Source organism: Suillus discolor (assembly GCF_016758755.1).
Source record: "Suillus discolor strain FC423 chromosome Unknown F5147scaffold_27, whole genome shotgun sequence".
Classification (NCBI taxonomy): domain Eukaryota; kingdom Fungi; phylum Basidiomycota; class Agaricomycetes; order Boletales; family Suillaceae; genus Suillus; species Suillus discolor.
The window spans coordinates 484,498-502,193 of record NW_024541274.1 but is presented as its reverse complement, the minus strand read 5'-3'; the positions used below and the strand labels follow the sequence as shown (position 1 = coordinate 502,193).

Below are 17,696 nucleotides of genomic sequence, written 5' to 3'. Positions count from 1 at the left end.
CCGTCGGTCGGCGTGTGCGAACTAGGATAGGTCTTCTCAGCGACGGCTCAAGTGAGCCTACTGAAGCTGAGCGTGGTCTAGCCTTGACGGAACGTCAAGGATTCCTCCGGCGATCTCGGTAAGACGGCGCTCGTCGAGATGCAGGGCTAGTGGATACGTGCTAAGTCGTATGGGGGCGACTTAGAAGTGCGGTCTCACACAAGGAAGCTGGTAAGGCTTAGATGAGCAAGTTCTGGGGATGGACCTAGTAGATTAAAGTAAAGTCTAAGTACAATAATCTGTGTCTACTTATAGGGAAGTACTACAAGTATTCTAGCTCAGTCTGTAATCAATAGTATATCTAGGATCTATGATAACAAGACATGAGGTTCAGATAAGATACATGAGGCTTAACCTCTGATCAAGCATGCAGCGCCAAGGGCAGCTGCACATAGGTACAGGAAGCGCCAAGCGCGCTCCGGATCTTCACGAAGCGACATGTGGTATGCATGCGCTGATCTAGGGCGACCATGAGGCGTACAGCCTCCATGGATCAGGTACAAGGCCATCTAGGCCAGGGGCGGGTCATAGCGCCAGGGGCGGGGTCACAGCGGTCCAGACTGCTATCTTTCTAGGCGCGGGCGGCGCACCGCCGCGCGGGGAGTCTAGCAGAGCAGGGGCAGGCATAGGCAGAGCTGGGGCTCCAGTAGGTGTTACAGATGCCTGTAACATCCTCAGCATGGCTAATCCTTGGCCTAAATAGGCCTCTGTTTTGGCTTGCGCCTTCAGGGCACCCTTGGCTTTCCTGTCTCACTTCCGCGATCAGTATATTTGGGCCGAGGGTTAGGAGTAATTGAATCTAGCCCTGTAGATTCACGTTTGCGGGTGGTTGCCACTATCAGGAGTGGGTTTACTTCGCAGGGGAGTCAGGAGTTTTTTGAGAGGGGGGAGTTTATTCAGATACGGTTCTACATGGTGTGGGGTACAAAGACTATGGTACGTCGGGTGGATCGAGTTCGAGTATGTTCAGTATCTAGTTAGGGAGACCATTGCCTTGGTACCTCCTCCCTTTGCCTTTCCCTTTCTGGTTCGTCATGTTGGGTCTCGAGTTTGTACTGTGCTTGGGACCGTTCCAAAGTGGAACATCTGGGAATGGACAGAGTCCGTGAGGGTGTGCGATTGAGTGGCAGAGGGTGCATGGCATAAAGTTGACTGCTGTACCGCTTCCCTCGAGTTCAGAGGGATAGGTGAGGGAGTGAAGATAAGCCCTTAGCTTCGTCCAGACCGCGGGGTTGTTCGTGGGGCTGACAGCGAAAATGTTGTAGCGTGGGAGAAGGATTCCTCCGCTAACCTTAAAGTCAAGGCGCTCTACCCATAGTGAGTCGATGAAGTTCCACGTTGCGGTGTGGACATTTTTTTCAGGGATGTTGCTTTCGGATAAGATTTCACCGATGTCCCACTTGGTGATGTCTTCTGACCAGACTTCGCGGACAGTAGTCTTGACAGTTGCGGTGTCCGTTGTGGAGAAACCGTGTAGACAAAGGAGAAGTAAGGGGGGGGAGTTTACCCTGAAGGGGTGTGCGGCGAAGGAGATTTCAGGTGAGGACCAAACACGTTGGTTTAGAATGAGTGACTTGGTCTCATCAGAGATGTTATACACTAAGAAACTGAGGGGGAAGTCTGCCTCATCTTTGCTGGTATCAGGGCACAGTGGTGACACCTTTGCATCCATGTCATCTTGGTGGACGAAGTGGGTGATGTCCAAGACGGCTTTCCGCAGATGTTCTACGAGAATGGGACCCTTGATGGAGGGGTTCTTTCCGTCATGGTCGAAGACTCTCACAAGGATCTTCGGGTGAGGGACTTTGAGCCAGGCTGTGATGACCTTAGCTGCCTGGTAGTCGAAGAGTTGGGCAAAGTGGGCAAAGTGGATGTGGGGGAAACCGCCGATTGGGACGGGGGTGAACTGCGGAATGACAGTGAGGGAATTGGTGCCATTGGATTTAATGATGGACCAATTGGTTTTGGCAACGGCTAGGTGGGCTCGGAGTAGATCCTCTTCCGATGCCTGTGTGGTTGCGGCGGGTTTGGAGGGGGGTGGGCTGGAGACGAGAAGGTCTGTCATTTCATCATCATCCGCTAGTGCAGGATTCTGCACAGGTGAGGAGTGGAGGGTGTCAAGGGGCATCTCAACCGTTGTGTCCTTCGCGAAGATGAGAGAGTTGAGTGTTGGAGTGGACACGTTCTCCTCTGATTCGGAGGGGGGCATTTGGGAGATGGAGGTACGGGGTTTGGGTGAGGGGGTAGTAGGGGTGGAGGTGTTATCATCCGCGCAGACCCCTTCATCTTGTAAGACATTGGGCGGGAAGAATTGTGAACCTGTATGGGGTCTGGGAAGGGGTTGGCGTGTTCCCATTGGAGAGGGACGAGCGTTGATGTTGGCTGTTTTGACACTTGAGAGGTCCTTCATATCCTGCAGTGAGGTTGGGGATTTTCTTCAATTCGACGAGGTTTATAAACATTGTTTTTGGTGTTGGGGGGTGGCATTTCCTTGTGTGGATGTCACTTGTTTTTGGGTGGGCTGTGTTGGTCGTGTCAGGGATCGTGTTGATGTGTCTTCTGATTTGGTTAGATCTTGTGGTTATTGGGGTTGTGGGGGGGATGGTGAGGTGCTATGGGTCCGGGTATTGCTTCGGTCTCGGGTTGGTGGAGGGGGCATGGTGTTGCTTATCTCGCTTGTGGGGTTAGTGGGTATGTACACGTATTCTGGTGGTCGTTTAGTTTTGTCAGTATGATTGTTTAGTCGTTTTTGCATGCGTTATTTTACGTGCGGACTAAGGGATGTTTTTCGGGTATTCACCTAGGTGTCGCCTGGTTTCTCTTTTGGTGTTCATTTCGGGTGTCGTTCTTTCCTCAAGGTATGTATGATATTGGGTGCTATGGTCGTGCTTGTTTTAGGGCTTGTTTTTATCGATGCAAGACTTGTTTTTGGTTTGGGGGGATGTTGGGTATTGACGTTGGTTGTTTTTGTTGGGCTTGGAGTTTTGTTGTTCTGACGTTTGTTGGTGGTGGGTGGGTTCCGGTTCATGGCGCATGTATGTGGGTGTCTCTTGGTCTGTTTTAGAGGTTTATTGGTTGAGCAGGTTTGTTTATTCGAGGCCAGTGGGTTACTGTGAGCGAGAGTCGCTCAAGCTTGCCCGCATATAGTGTGGGAAAACCCTCCATGGTCGTGGTACGGGTTCAAGTGCCTCCTCCAAGATAATATTTTAATGCCCATTAAAAGGCACTTATAAGGGCCCTTTTGATGACCTTACATTGAGTTTTGCCTCACCATGCCCCAGAACAGCCCATTAAAGTGCCTTGTAAGGCCCTCTTAAGGTGCCAAGCCAAACTTGTAATCCAGCAGTATTACAATGGTACCTAACTTTTTTCCAACACCTACCCATCTCCCAATTGTCTCCTACATCCTCCCGTCTCCCGTCTCCCATCTCCCGTCTCCCGTCTCCCATCTCCCGTCTCCCGTCTCCCGTCTCCCGTCTCCCGTCTCCCGTCTCCCGTCTCCCGTCTCCCGTCTCCCGTCTCCCGTCTCCCGTCTCCCGTCTCCCGTCTCCCGTCTCCCGTCTCCCGTCTCCCGTCTCCTCCCCATTCTCCCTGTTTTCTCATTCTCCCATTCTCCCAGCAATTTTCCAATTTTCTTATATCTTTCATCTCCCAATTCTTCCCTTCCCCAGGTTTTGTCTCTCCATTGTCTTTTCCCTTCTTTTTCCCTTTTTATTTGTTTATTTTTGTCACTACTTTTTGTCATTCACCATTTCATTTCGACTATTTACTTTGTGTATATACAGTTGCTACAACACTTGCAGGAAAACACTCAAATTTCATGAATAAACATGGGTGCTGTTCTAATGGGCAAAGGAGATTGAGTCGGCGCTCAAAGGCCACGCGAGAAAACCACGCGAGATTTCCAAATCGAGGTTAAGCGAGCTAAGCGCAAACCACATGGCCTTTAGCGAAATAGGCGAAAGCCACGCGAGCGCCCGACCCTTCCCGCAACCATCGTACTTTACTTCTTAGATTTACTTCTTAGATATACTGTTTATATCGTACAGGTGAGGATCATTGACTAGTACGATGTCTTCCGGGTCATAGTACCCGTCAATATCATTTACTACCTCACATGAGACGATAGGCATTTAGCCTATCTGGTACGACCTGGCACATAGAATAGGCACATTATGTTTATCATATTTTGCATGGTGGAAGCGTTAGGCTAACTTGAACATCCGACGGCAATCAATGCTCTAGTACTCGTCCCGGCGGCCCGTCACTGTTCGGCGTTCGCTTCAACTTTCTTCACTTTGAATTAAGGATGCTCTATCCATCCGTCAACTCTTCATGCATTCGAGTCCTGCGCTCAACCCTTAAGACAACCCTCAAGTTCAAGTCCTTCTCCACATCACAGCCCACACTAAGCACCGCCAGCTCAACCAATCCCAACTTCGTAAAGATAGTCGAAGTTGGGCCTCGTGATGGTCTCCAGAATGAGCCCAAGCCAATTCCACCTCCCATCAAAGCAGAACTCATCAATCGACTCGCTATCGCAGGGATGCGCAATATCGAAGCCGGCAGCTTCGTGAGCCCAAAATGGGTACCTCAGGCACGTCTATACTCTCCAACACTTCAACACTCGTGCTAATATGCGAACATGGCATACAGATGGCAGGTACGGCAGAGGTCCTGGCTCTCATAGACAGTTTCCCGAAAACAGGTTACTCGGTACTCGTCCCAAATCAGAAGGGGTTAGATGACCTCCTAGAAATACTCTCTACTAGCACTTCTCCAAACTCACACGCAAAGCCCCCACCTCCAGTCACCGAAGTTGCGATCTTTACCTCTGCGACAGATGCGTTCTCTCTTGCGAATACCAACGTCTCTGTTTCAGGTTCTCTTGAACGTCTCGCGCCAGTTGCACGCAGAGCTCTTGATGCTGGGTTGAAGGTGCGAGGGTATGTTTCAGTAGTCGTCACATGTCCCTTTTCCGGACGTGTGGATCCGAGGAGGGTTAGGGATGTTTCGAGGGAGCTCGCACAAATGGGGTGCTACGAGGTGAGCTTGGGAGATACGACAGGTGCAGGGACGCCTGCCAGCATCCTCGGGATGCTTGAGGAAGTTGCAAAAGAAGTAGACATAGGGATCCTTGCTGGACATGTAAGATTCACTCGCTCGTATCTTATCTTACGGTTGAGTCAGTGTTCTTTTGGACTGTGTAGTTCCACGATACAAATGGCACAGCGACTGCCAATATTATGACTGCTCTTGACTTTGGGTTGCGGACATTTGATGCGTCCGTTGGTGGCCTTGGAGGGTGTCCGTATAGTCCTGGCGCCACGGGTAATGTTGCAACGGAAGATGTTATCTATGCTCTTACTGGAGATAGGTTATTCGGCGATATTAGTGAACCATACGGTGAAGCCCATCTCTGTATATCTTTCCTTGTAAGCTGATTATCTAATATATACGGTAGGCAATCATGGCAAGCCCGCCAAGACGGTGCAAAGTCGATGGGATGTAGGTCCCGTTGACCTAGCTCGGTTGGCAGAAATCGGGGAGTGGATTTCTGGGGTACTTGGGCGAGAGACTACGAGTCGTGCTGGCAAAGCCCTATTGGCGAGACGGAAGAGAGAAGAGTATCGCAAACGAAAGGAAGGAGCAAAGTTGTGACATTACGACACTTCCCCCTTCGCGAGATAAGTTGACGTCTACTCGGCTCGGACGTGAATTTATCATGCTTAAAGACCACGATCGTTCTGCACACTTTCTAGTGATAACAGTTTTTTGCATCATGCTCTATGACACTATCTTCTTCGAATCAAATAAATACTCGGGGTATCACGACTCATCAAATGTCCTGTCCTGAAGTAAGAAATATAATTTTAGAAGCATCCATGCGCGTGTGCTTCGCGTGCGGGCAATCTACACTCTCGCACTCTCACTCAGGTTTCGAGCTGAACTCCTTTCCGGCCTCAACATCTTCCAGAGGAAGACGATTGTACCTGCCTGCATCCTTGGAAGTTTGCTGAGATTCGACGTGTTTCACCCACGTGTAGTAAATGGACCCTAGAAGAATGATTGCAATGGAGGATGCACGGCCGCTGTAGTAAGAAGATGTTCATCACAAGAATTTTGACAGTCACATGACACCTTAAAGACGCACCTTGAGATGATATCTGCAAATAACCACATTCCTAACATGGATGCTGCTACGCCTCTTACTGCGGAGGACACCATGTGTGTGATGGGCGAAGTAACTTTGATGGACAGCAGACTAGCAAGGCTCATCATAAAGCCAAGCGCACCCTAATGATGCATCAGTCAGCGATAGCGTAAATTGCCAAAGCGGATGTGAATACCCACCGTGATAAAGGAGCCCCAAACGAACGTCTGCAAGTCGCTCAGCCCTCCTTCCTGAGGGACAACACCTGCTCCGAAAAATAAATCCGTGATGGCCGGGACCTCACCGGCAAATACAATGATGGGCATCATCACAACCGCACTAAGCAAATTCGTATACCACGACAGATTCATGGCGCTACCCTTGACTATATCCAGACTCTTTTTGATGACCACGCTGTGCACTGCCGTGATTGCGGAACTTGCAACGCCGAAGCCAATACCAACGAGAGCCATGGGGACAGAATCGAGAAAGACGCCAACAAAGAAGCCGAGGGTAACAATGGAACAACTAAATAGAATGCGGAGGGACGGCCGTGCGGAGAGGAAGAAGTAAGAGGTAAGGACTGTGAAGGGGAGGACGAGACCACGCGCGACTTGGTAGACAGATGCGTCGACATACTTGAGGGTATAGTTGCTGAAGCTGGTGGCAAGACGAACGAATCAATGTCAAAACATGGTGTTGTTGATTCATGGGAGAGTCATACCTCAATCCAATAACATTCAACGCAATGTTGGGTGCGAGCTGGATCAAAAGCTGGGTGTCTAGATATAAAGGCACAACTAAGAGGCGGGTCGTATGTGCGGCAATGAAAAGGATGACGGCAATGACAAGCTGGGTAAAGAGGAAGAAGAGCGGAGCATCAGTCGTTTTGAGAACCCATTTATTCCTGTATTTCGAAAGGAATAAGTGAGGTTGGTGAATATTGGAACAGAAAAATACTTGCGCCATGACCATCTGCATGCAAAGGGATTTATTAATGAACAGGAGGGTAGTAAGCAGGAGACGGACGTACACATAGTGCTGCTACAAGGTAGAAGAGCACTGTGCCAGTCTGTAATTAGAGTCTCTGGTCACTATAGAGCGATGAAACGTGATGGTTTGAACGTACGACAAGAAGTCTGCTGTTCTGCGACTGCGGACGAGTATCGTGCTTGTGCGACATCACGGTAATCGAAACGTCAATTGGTTTGAGAGAATTATAACACTTGCTGGTACTATGAATACGTGCTGTAGTAGCCTATGAATGTTGAGTATGAAGAGTTATATCATGAACTGAAGTGGGCGTGAGGAAGAACGAAAAAACGGTGGCTCGTGAGTAGGAAAATTCATGTAAAGCAGGCGCCGTACGGAGTTGGAGCGGGAGCAATCAATATCGTGGCACAGTGTCACGTGGCACCGCTCCATATGGCTCAACAAGCGTACGGTAATTAGGACCTGACGGAATTTGAAAACCTGACGGCTCCTGTGTCCTATCACCCACTCACTCACTTGTACCTAGTCCCCGATACCGCTAGTAACTGCTCAATAGCTAAGCGCACAATTTATAGCATTGTTTTGGCAGGCCTCTATTTCCTGTAAACTGACAGGTCCTGTTACTCCTGTAGAATATCACAATCAACAGATTCAACACCACTTGCACCTTTTCACTGGCAGCCTTACAAACTTTGTTGTTTTGTTGTTCGGTGACGCGCGTCAGCCCGCAGGAAAAGATTTTGGTGAGCAAACAGATCTTGAAGGTATAATTATGGTCTTTTCCTTACAGGTTCAACCAAGCTATTCGTGTCTTGACTCCCACTGTGTTCTGGATTCGTCAGTGCGTTGGAAATAGGCCTTGAAGCATTGTCATGTCACTATCTCTGGCTTAGTTTTAGTGCTTACCCTACTCGATTATCGTTCAGCCTCCAGATACCATGGTTTGGTGTTGCTGATGCCCTCGTGTCTGAAGGTCACACAAATTTTGGTATGCAATGGTCTTGTGGCGATCGAATTTGGCTAAATTAGAGTACTTCATTCGCGTGGATGAGACGTGTTCATTTTAGTTATAATACTATTCATAAGTTCAAGTCGATTCTCGGAATCCTCTGCGCTGTTAGCGAGAGTTGCTGTAACACTGGCTCACAAATTTGTAAGTTGATTGCCAAGTTCTGTGTGTGCCAGTGCCACAGGCACAATACTGTAGTAATACCCGTGCGCGTCGTCCAAAGTTTCCTCTTCCTTGATTCAAATAATTTATTTACATAATTTCCAGGTGAACCGTACACTTTCAGGCTATTTGCATAGGGGAATTAGTTCAGCCCAGGTCTCTCATAGCCAGACCATGCAGAAGGACGGTTGCTCCTCTTGAGTTCCCACAATGTGGGTTACCTCGGCCTTCTCTACCCGTACCATACAACCTCCAGCTGTACATATATACTCCGCTATGCGGCCATCCCTGTCATACAACGCTTTCACCTGCACGGAGACAGTAGTGACAGCGCCGCTACCACCCCTCCTTCCAACCCTTGAGTTGGCGGCATTCAGCATCTGGCAAGAGCCCCTCGCCCAGGCCGACGGCCTGTTAATTTATTCCAATTCCGGCGGCATACAACATCCACGACCGCTCCTCTCTGCGTCCATCAACCATGCTCGATGTCGTGACCAACTTCCCGCCTCCATCTTCACCAGCTCCAGCAGCTTACTCATATCGAATGGTAGTGACGTATCTGCCTGGATGGCACCCACCACGTACGATCTGTTCAGGCTACAATTCAGCATCGAACACAACGTAACGTAAAAATAATACTACATACATCACCGTACTCTCTTTCAGAGGTTCCACTCGCCCACCTGTCTTCAATATGTTGCACATCTTATCAAGAGGCGTATTCCGGTGGTGCCATAGGTTATAAGCCCGCATGTACTGCGGGCGAGGGGGCGTTGGTGCTAATGATGGCGCATTGAATTCCGGCGGCGTAGGTGATGATGTCACCTTGGTACTACCCGCCCTTTGACTAGGTGGATCGACTGAGCTAGTATACTTGGTCGGGTCAAGTTCTTTGTTGCCAGCTTTGGCCAAGTCTAGGAGCTTCAGGTGCACCATCAGCGCTGCATGCGCATCATTCGCCGCATCTTGATGGATGTCATTAGTTGAAGTTTTCCTGCATCACGTTGGGGGGCTCACAATGCACCATCTTATTATTCAGGTCTGCCTCCCAATTACTGGTGCGCTCTTTGCTCTTCACTAAATTGCACTCGAGGTACATAGCAACCATCTTGGCGAGACTGACTACTCGTCGCTTGTATATGCCAGAGAAAGTATCATCTGCGACATGTGCAAGTGCACCAAGCTCGACGAGTCCTCGGGTTGTGATCCCAAAGTCACGATACAATTTCTCGCCATCATCTACCAGTTTGCATCAGGTGAATCACAGTTCGTACTTTCAAGCTACGCACTGTGGATGTTCGCTCCTGTTTTTACAATGTTTGGCGACTCAATTACCTCCTTGCGGGCCATTAATAGATAGCATCTATGACACCATTAACTGACTGGGCTTACCAAGACCCTTTCCGGAAACCCTGCCACACAACCAAGTATTCAGGCGGCAGCAGACTATAACTATGAGACGACGTACGTTTCATTTGGCTTACCTGGATCAGCAAGATAGTCGATTTGTCGCAAAGTTGTACCAGTGCTGTTCGTCGTTCCTGTGCACCAGAATTCCAGAGTACACGCCACTCTAGGTCAAATCCAAGGGGACTATAGTAGCAGGCATAATCATAATGAACGCTTCGGTGCGGCGTTTGCGATAACAGTTACAGTTTAACATACCTTTCAAGTGTTTGAACCAATTTGTTGGCTTCATCCTCGCACCGCGTGTAGACAACGGCGGGCGAGGGGGTGCAGTAATTCGCGTAGGAGTAGTTTGGCATTTGGGAGGCTGCTTCAAAGGACTCAGATTTCGACACTGTAACTCGACTACCTTTTCCTTTGTAATATTCGGGCATTCTCCCTCCGGGACCTGAGCTTCGAGCTACTGCCATACTAGTGCTGTTGTGTAGTTCTGTAACTTCTGTCATGTTGATATCGCTACCCATTCCCCGTCTAACTCTAGTAAGGATCTACACTCGGCTATGCGGTTGACCATTAGAAACTGACCTTGATATTCCGGTCTCCATAGCGTTTGTGTGATTCAGGGATTTTTTCGGTACTTTATCAGGTCGCAGCGCGACGCATTCTGTACTTCTCAGGTTCTCGTCGAGATTTGCCACTTTGCTATTCGATTTGGACAGTGCAGAAGTAAGGGCGACTTTACGTCTGGACTCCAAAAAGAATGGGTGGATTCTATGTATTGACACGTTGAATTCAAAGCATATAACCAGCTATAAGACGCGTACGGCTTGGGTTGCTTCCCACACAAGTCCTTTGCACCCTTCAGGTTCTTCTTCTCTGAAAACAGGTTACCGTCGAATATCTCGATCGAACTGTCAGAATCCACTGTGTCGTCAAGGTCGCCAAACGCTTTCCGTGGCTGTGAAGTGTCATGGACCTCTGTGTTGGTACGTTTTCGAGTGGGTGATTGAAGAATACTTTGACGATAGACTACCCTTGTACTAGAAAAGACGCGGTTTTTTGTCGCCATTTTGGTAAGTCCGACTGGGGTGGAACGGTCGACTTTGCAATCAGACGCGTCTAGACGCGCCTTGTCACGTGATCGGGAATGATCGGAAATGAAAGCCAAATATACATACAGTGTCATACTACTCATCATTGTATGATTCTTCAACATCTTCTGCGATTTCATTAATACATAAGATTATGGTTTGAGTTCTTTGTACAGACAAGTCGTACAGTAAACGTTAACGCAATCCTCTCAGGCAGCTGCCATCCTGGCCCGCGGTACAAAAGTAAAGTTTGCATACATATCACCTGACATGAGCTCCGCACCCTAGTTATGTAAAACTCCTTCAATATATAATAATTTGATCGATCATAAATGAGATACTTTTTTGACACTTTTCCCCGTTATCTTTGGTCTCCTTTTCACCAAGCATCCACTGGAAGATTCGTGTAGTTCATTCCAAAAGGTGAATGATTAGCCTAATTGAATGTCAGACAATACTTATTGATGTCCACCATTCACTCTAGCAGTTTTTTCCGTTTGGTTCGGAGTTGCACGTTGGCAACAAACCAGGTTGGAGTAATGGCACACATATCTCAGATATCCGGGACACCATCGTCCCTTCCCCAAGATTATGCCATTCTATCTCGTTTTGCTGCTCCCCTTTCAGAAGCTCAGGAAGAACCTGATGCTTCTTCTATCAGGAACGACCAGGAAGAGTATGGTGAAGAGGATGGCTTGCTTGCATCACGGAGGCAGGTTAGGCGCACCAGCTTCCCTGCATCGTATATCCTTCCGCCGCAACCGTCCATGAAAATAATTCCATCGACTGTCCTTCAGCCAACTGAGAACACACCCCTCCTGGCGCCATTGATCCCGCTTATTCGGGAGAACGTGGACTTTCCTAGTGATGGACACGAACCTAGCACCACTCAAATGTACTGGGAAGAATTATGGATCTTGTTGAAATACACCTTGCCTGTCTTTGGGTGAGTTCATACACCAGATGTACTGTCAGCTGACCCAAACCTTTTTGTCAGCACGCATGTTTTTGAGCACAGCATGATATTGTCATCTGTGATCTCCATCGGCCATATCTCAACTGTTGCTCTTGCTGCCGCAACTATTGGGTTCATGACCGCTAATGTCACCGGTCTGAGCATTATTCATGGTCTCGTTTCAACCTTAGACACAATGCTTCCCGGGGCTTGGACTTCTGATCAACCGCACCTTGTTGGACTGTGGACGCAGCGCATGAGTGAGTATCATTGTTTTTTTGATGCTCGCTACTTACCATTCGTTGTTAAAAGCGGTTGTCGTGGCTGTTACACTTATAGTAAGTCGTCGAATCCCGTTGAACGTGTTTTTCACTGAATCATCGGCTTATTAGCCTATGTTTGTTATATGGTTTAATGCGGAGCCTATCCTGCTTTTACTGAGGCAAGAACCGGAGGTTGCGCGGCTTGCTGGTATTTACTTGAAATGGGCCTCGTTAGGTCTGCCGGCCTATGCATTCAATTGCATTTCCCGGTAAGCTTGGCTTCCTTCACTTTTAAATCATCGTCCTAATTGGCACGTTAGCCGATATTTCCAGTCCCAAGGTGTGTAGGTCTGTAGTTCGATGCTCACCACTAATTCCCGTCAAGGTCTCTTCGCTGTGCCGACTCGTATCATCATGGCGGTGGCACCTATTAACGTGGTTTTGAACTATCTGCTGGGTGTGTTTTGACGATCGGGTTTGATCATCTCACGCTTACGCGTTCCCTGTAGTATGGGGTCCGGAACCAATCAGATTAGGTTTCATTGGCGCCCCGATAGCGTCATCGATTTCCTACAATCTTGTGTCGATAGCCTCTGTTATCTACGGCATTTTCTTTGTTGAGAAGACTGCCTGGCATCCACTGTCACGGCGATCCTTTACTTCCTTAGGTCTTCTTGTTCAGCTTGGGTTAGCCGGCGTTGGTGAGTAGCTGAGGCAATATTGCACGCTCCCAAGCTCATTCGAAACTACTTATCTCTAATGTAGGTCAGGTTGCTTCAGAGTGGTGGTCGTGGGAACTAGTCGGGCGTGCGTACTTTTCCTTGGTTGTCGTCTGGAGAAAATACGCTGAATCTCGATCTCACAGTTGCTGCTAGCTTGTAAGTGTTACGTTCCTGTATGATCGAATTAACCGACGTTCTGTATATAGTCTTGGGCCAACAGCGTTGGCAACCCAATCAGTTCTTTTATCGACCTGTTCATCCACTTTTCAAGCCGCATTTTCTTTGGGTATTGCGACTTCTGTCCGGTTCGTTCCTGTTCTGTGCGGGTGGCATATTGTTTCTAACTAAAACCAGTATCGGAAATCTTCTTGGTGAAAAGAATGCAAGGCGTGCTGGAGTTTCTGCGAATACAGCTATTCTTCTCTCTGCTGTAGCAGCAGGATTCTTTAGGTATGCTTTACTTCACTTGCCTTCAGCGCTGCTTTTTTGAGACCTTGCCAGTGTCGGTTTGTTGGTTTTCCGCAAGTCATGGGGTTATTTATTCAACGACGATACCGGTGTGTCCGAATACCACGATAGCAAAAGTTACACCCACTCACCGTATGGCTCACTTTGATACAGAGGTCGCGACACTTGTGGCATCTATCCTGCCATTAGCGGCTTTGTTCCAAGTGCCTGACTTTGCATGCGCTATCACATCAGGAATACTGAGAGCTAGAGGCAAACAGGTACGCGCCGCTCTGCCATACTACGGTGGTCATCTGGCTGACCGGTCCTTATCAGTTCACTGGAGCTCTACTCAATCTTAGGTAAATTGTCAAATCCACTCATTTGGTTCGATGTCTACTTATGCGTTCTTCAGCGCCTACTACGTCATTGGGATTCCCCTTGGATTGTGGCTTGCCTTCAAGCAAGACATGCAACTCGCAGGGCTTTGGAGTGGTCTCACCGTTGCTCTACTTTATTCGTCAATTGTTGGCATTTGGCTCAACATTAGAACGGATTGGAAGAGGGAAGTGGAGAAAGTAGCTGAGCGCCTTGCTGTAGACAAGAAGTGCCGCGATGCGGACTCTGAACATCTGGTGCAATGATTGGTGAGCTAGTTTATGACGCATATTGGCCAGGAGGTGGCGTAGTGCAGTCCATTCACGTCTTTAACGACCTTATGAAGCTTACTTGAACTCAATCCCCTTGTGGGAAACTCATTATCAGACTGTGCCTCGTCTAGCTGTGCTTTCAAATGTGAACACATGACCTCTCTCCAGATTCGTCCCTTGATACCCAACTTCCTGAGACTGCTTCTTTCGAAGCCTTGTCAGAATGTCAACTTGGATGTTGAGCGGTTCGGTGGAGGCACCATCCCTTTTTACTGGCGCCCGAGTCAAGCTGGGTAGTGACCTGATGGTTTGATCAACGGAGCAACGTCACTCACACACTTTCTCATGGATGTCAATCAAATGGAAATAGGTGTCTCGAGGAAGCACATTCAAAATGAAACTCTGCGTTGAACAAGGGTCAATAGTAGAGTTCGGCGTGCCAGACCTACCCTATATTGCATCAGGTCTCGTTATGCTGAGTGACGCACATTCAAAATCAGGACAATCCCGAACACTTGTTTCACCTTCCACAACTGACTCTGGTTACCCGATGGTTCCTGTGTCGCAGCTGCCTCCACGATTCGCTTGCACTCATTCTCACCGCTCTCGTACATGCGTTCTTTTATACTAGCCGAAGCTGGCGGTTGCTGTCTTGCGACGCTACGCTTCTGCTTTCCTTCTAGCGTAAAATTCTGCTTTCTCACCAGTGTCGTACGCGTGTTCTTTACAGCGGAAGCTGGCGGCTGGCGACGCTACAGGCAATACTCCCCCATGGGATTTTCCTGATGCGGCACAAATAGCGGAGAACTCCTTTTTAGTACGAAACACATCGATTTGAGGACCAAATGAACATATTTGCTCGAACCGATTGTAATTTCTGAGGTCAAAAACTTGGCCGTAAGTACCCCTTAAAAATTGCTAAAATCACCCAATCGCTTCCTTTTTGTTCCCCTGATGCCGTTAAACCTTCTAGCGCTAAATTTTCATCAAGTGTCGAGGTCATTACTTCCGGTATGCCCAAAAACCTCGGACTCAAAAAAGAGGCACACACAAACATTGTTCCAAAAATATTGGGAAAAATATCGGAGGAGTACTTTTTAGTCGTATTTTCACTGACACCCTGGGCGGCTACCGTCCTCATCCCGTCATCGGTTGCTTCGACGGCGATAAGAATACGGCTTGAGCCACTTCGACGGTCACAGATCTTATCACTGGATCAGGATAATCTGTAAAGTCCTTCGTCTTCGTCTTCCCTACCCAGAAACTATCGCACGATGAGCGAAGAGATATAAATATGCACGACGGTCTGCAATTTCAGTATCTAATCTTATACTAATGTTCGCAGCAGAAAGCTTAACGTTCCCACCGATGGAAGGCGACATGACATTGGAAGGACTGGATTGATGCTACCTATATCCACGACCCAGCCAACCTAGGCGGGTCTTGAAGTTTCAAGAGCTTCAATACGGCTATCATAGGATAATACAAAACTCCGCGAATCACCCACAACATCGTCCCCTGGCTTGGTTGCGGAGATACCCGCTAACATTCCTTCGGGGCTTCTGATCGGCCCATGTCAGGAAGCCGCTCACCGCAAGAATGGTATTCAATCGGGATACTCCTGTGAGGGTTGGCTAGCTATTCAGGGATGCTCGCGTAATTAACGGTGCAGGCTGAGTCTCTACTGATTTCTCCTTCCTAAATTCATGAATGCACCTTCGGTCCTTCGGCCGATCTTAAAGCAGTTTGCGCTGCGACAGCGAAGGACAACTGTGACCTTTTAAAAATTATCTCGAGCCATAAAATGCAGATATATCATCATTCTAGTTAGAAACAACACATCTAGATTGTTAAAAACTTGTCGTGTCTAAGTATGTACCACCATAAAACCCCAATGAATACAGTATCTGTGATCATACAAGCCTATTGATTATACTTAGTTTTGTACATGCGAGGAGAGATTGCTTTCGATACAGTGTCTGTCAGGACTCGATAACAGAAAAGAGATAAAACCATCAGAGTTTTGAAATGGCGGGTTGCATTTTGTTGAGATATGCTGAAGCAACTACACTGCCTGTTTTTTTGTTAATGACCTAAGTGGAGAAACTCATTAATCAATCGTCAATTAATTGACCAAAAAAACAAACCTCGCATCGAGCGCTCATAATGCGGCCGCCCATAGCGATTGAAGTGCTGATGATACGCAAACACGACCCACTAGTGATAAGAATGAGTGGGTACCGATGAGAATTGGTCACACCAACGTACACTGATCCAGGGGAGTGGAAGATGATGTTCATCGACTGAGTGACTCCCACTCCATTCATGTTTTGTAGGAGTCCCAGAGCGACCAATGGAGTGCTACAGCAGCTATGGTAGTCTGTCAGAACATGCCAAAAAGCGTCAAATCACTTCGTACTGACTTGTCAATCAAAAACGCCAGACAACCTCCATGGAGCATTCCCGCGCCATTCAACATGCCTAAGCAACCTGTGAGTACTCCCTAAATGTGCCTCGTGCACGTTAACGTACTTTTTGAAATAATAACTTCTGCAGTAGTCGTTGCTTCCATACGACCTTGTTTTTCGTGGCTTTCGTGGGCATTGATGTCGGTGAACTTCACTGCCTTGGCAACGGAATGACCAAAACAGTGCTCGTCACCAGCCCCGTATGCAATGAACGTGTTGAGGGTGAGTTGCTTAACGTAGGGGGATACATTTCCCTGTATCTGAGATGCATCCCCACAGTTGGCCAAGCCCTTAGGGTCTACCCATACCTTGCGTGGTGGGTATGAGGATGTGCCGCCGTAGATGGAAGAGGATGAAGAAGAGGAAGGGGTATATGACTCATAAGTAGGAGAGGGACTGGCGTAAACGGGAGATGGCCTAGAAGACATGATTCGACTTAACAGAGACGCGGTTAGTTGAACGGATTGGCACACCTTGGCAAACGAGGACCCGATATTTATCGAATGGCTTGACCCACATCAAGACTTTCGCTCGGCTATATTTAAATTAGTTTTGCTGGCGTAATGAGATCTAGGCATGTTTTGAGCAAACTTCTTGATGCGGCTTTGAACTGGTTGTTGGCAGTTCTCAGATCTCCGTACCAGGTTGAGTAACACGCTAAGTGTGGAAGATCTCGTAATCCACGTGAGTCTGAATTGGAGTGCAACCGGCCAGGGATGCAGTGAATTTCCTGTGAATCCGAGAGTTAGGCCACCATCACTGGGTCAAGCCATTGGCGAAATTAGATGTACGTACTGATGGATAGGGTACCCTCCAGATTTCATTGATGGTCCAGAGTCTCAGCTCAGTTTACAGCAAAAAACAGCAATTTGCAAGACACCGTCACGAGAACTTTTGGAAAATTATCGAAATAGTTGGCAGCTGTGTACATGTTCGTCTTCAACTTCCTAATTCCGGGGGATCCACATAGCGAATTCCCAAGTTGAAGATGCGGCCACGTTGAGGTGACGAAGACTGTGAGACCCGGCGGAAAACAGTTGAAAGAAAGAACGTGTGAATCACTTGCTTGACTCCTGGACATTTTTTTCGGACCAATTCACCAAGGCTGTCCTCAAGATCCGCAGCATCGATAGATGTAGACCAACTACAGGAGTCAGGGTACTAAACGGGTACTCCAGATAATGCAGGTTCAATGATGGTCGAGATCCTCACTGGCAGGAGACCCTAGGGACCCCAGGCTTCTTTGAGGGAGCCCGGTATTCTATGGTCAGTCATCGTCACGTCAACATCCCCCAGTTTACAGCTTCGAATTCCTTTCATTCCAAATGGCAGGGGT

At 48.2% G+C, this 17,696-nt stretch overlaps 6 protein-coding genes across 6 annotated transcripts; 2 read left to right on the top strand and 4 right to left on the bottom strand.

Moving 5' to 3' along the window:
• Positions 1-1,012: 1,012 nt before the first annotated feature.
• F5147DRAFT_652874 (uncharacterized protein) lies at positions 1,013-2,449 on the bottom strand (the record flags this gene model as incomplete). The annotated part of the gene is made up of 1 exon (XM_041433686.1): positions 1,013-2,449. The coding sequence occupies one exon, from the start codon at positions 2,447-2,449 to the stop codon at positions 1,013-1,015; it is 1,437 nt and encodes a 478-aa protein (XP_041292969.1).
• Positions 2,450-4,273: 1,824 nt separating this feature from the next.
• On the top strand, positions 4,274-5,884 carry F5147DRAFT_695393 (uncharacterized protein). Its single transcript, XM_041437376.1, has 4 exons — positions 4,274-4,636; positions 4,696-5,187; positions 5,250-5,445; positions 5,504-5,884. The coding sequence occupies exons 1-4, from the start codon at positions 4,349-4,351 to the stop codon at positions 5,698-5,700; spliced, it is 1,173 nt and encodes a 390-aa protein (XP_041292968.1). The 5' UTR covers positions 4,274-4,348; the 3' UTR covers positions 5,701-5,884.
• On the bottom strand, positions 5,885-7,549 carry F5147DRAFT_695390 (uncharacterized protein). The gene is made up of 7 exons (XM_041437375.1): positions 7,323-7,549; positions 7,227-7,265; positions 7,158-7,168; positions 6,918-7,100; positions 6,394-6,853; positions 6,194-6,336; positions 5,885-6,131 (listed from the first exon to the last, which is right to left on the bottom strand). The coding sequence occupies exons 1-7, from the start codon at positions 7,374-7,376 to the stop codon at positions 5,969-5,971; spliced, it is 1,053 nt and encodes a 350-aa protein (XP_041292967.1). The 5' UTR covers positions 7,377-7,549; the 3' UTR covers positions 5,885-5,968.
• An 830-nt stretch (positions 7,550-8,379) lies between these two features.
• Positions 8,380-10,850, bottom strand: F5147DRAFT_695386 (ribonuclease H-like protein). The gene is made up of 10 exons (XM_041437374.1): positions 10,589-10,850; positions 10,350-10,535; positions 10,023-10,295; positions 9,826-9,950; positions 9,750-9,769; positions 9,647-9,695; positions 9,375-9,596; positions 9,004-9,322; positions 8,466-8,945; positions 8,380-8,404 (listed from the first exon to the last, which is right to left on the bottom strand). Exons 1-9 carry the CDS (start codon positions 10,831-10,833, stop codon positions 8,777-8,779), a joined length of 1,608 nt encoding a protein of 535 aa, XP_041292966.1. The 5' UTR covers positions 10,834-10,850; the 3' UTR covers positions 8,380-8,404; positions 8,466-8,776.
• A 356-nt stretch (positions 10,851-11,206) lies between these two features.
• On the top strand, positions 11,207-14,227 carry F5147DRAFT_695380 (MATE efflux family protein). Its single transcript, XM_041437373.1, has 16 exons — positions 11,207-11,278; positions 11,340-11,801; positions 11,853-12,070; positions 12,123-12,148; positions 12,203-12,342; positions 12,394-12,413; positions 12,459-12,530; positions 12,583-12,774; positions 12,839-12,880; positions 12,939-12,951; positions 13,002-13,100; positions 13,150-13,245; positions 13,297-13,352; positions 13,417-13,523; positions 13,579-13,604; positions 13,658-14,227. The coding sequence occupies exons 2-16, from the start codon at positions 11,395-11,397 to the stop codon at positions 13,884-13,886; spliced, it is 1,743 nt and encodes a 580-aa protein (XP_041292965.1). The 5' UTR covers positions 11,207-11,278; positions 11,340-11,394; the 3' UTR covers positions 13,887-14,227.
• A 1,680-nt stretch (positions 14,228-15,907) lies between these two features.
• On the bottom strand, positions 15,908-16,788 carry F5147DRAFT_745786 (HotDog domain-containing protein; the record flags this gene model as incomplete). Its single annotated transcript, XM_041439785.1, has 5 exons — positions 15,908-15,985; positions 16,040-16,109; positions 16,161-16,253; positions 16,316-16,373; positions 16,425-16,788. 5 exons carry the CDS (start codon positions 16,786-16,788, stop codon positions 15,908-15,910), a joined length of 663 nt encoding a protein of 220 aa, XP_041292964.1.
• Between the last annotated feature and the right edge of the window lie 908 nt (positions 16,789-17,696).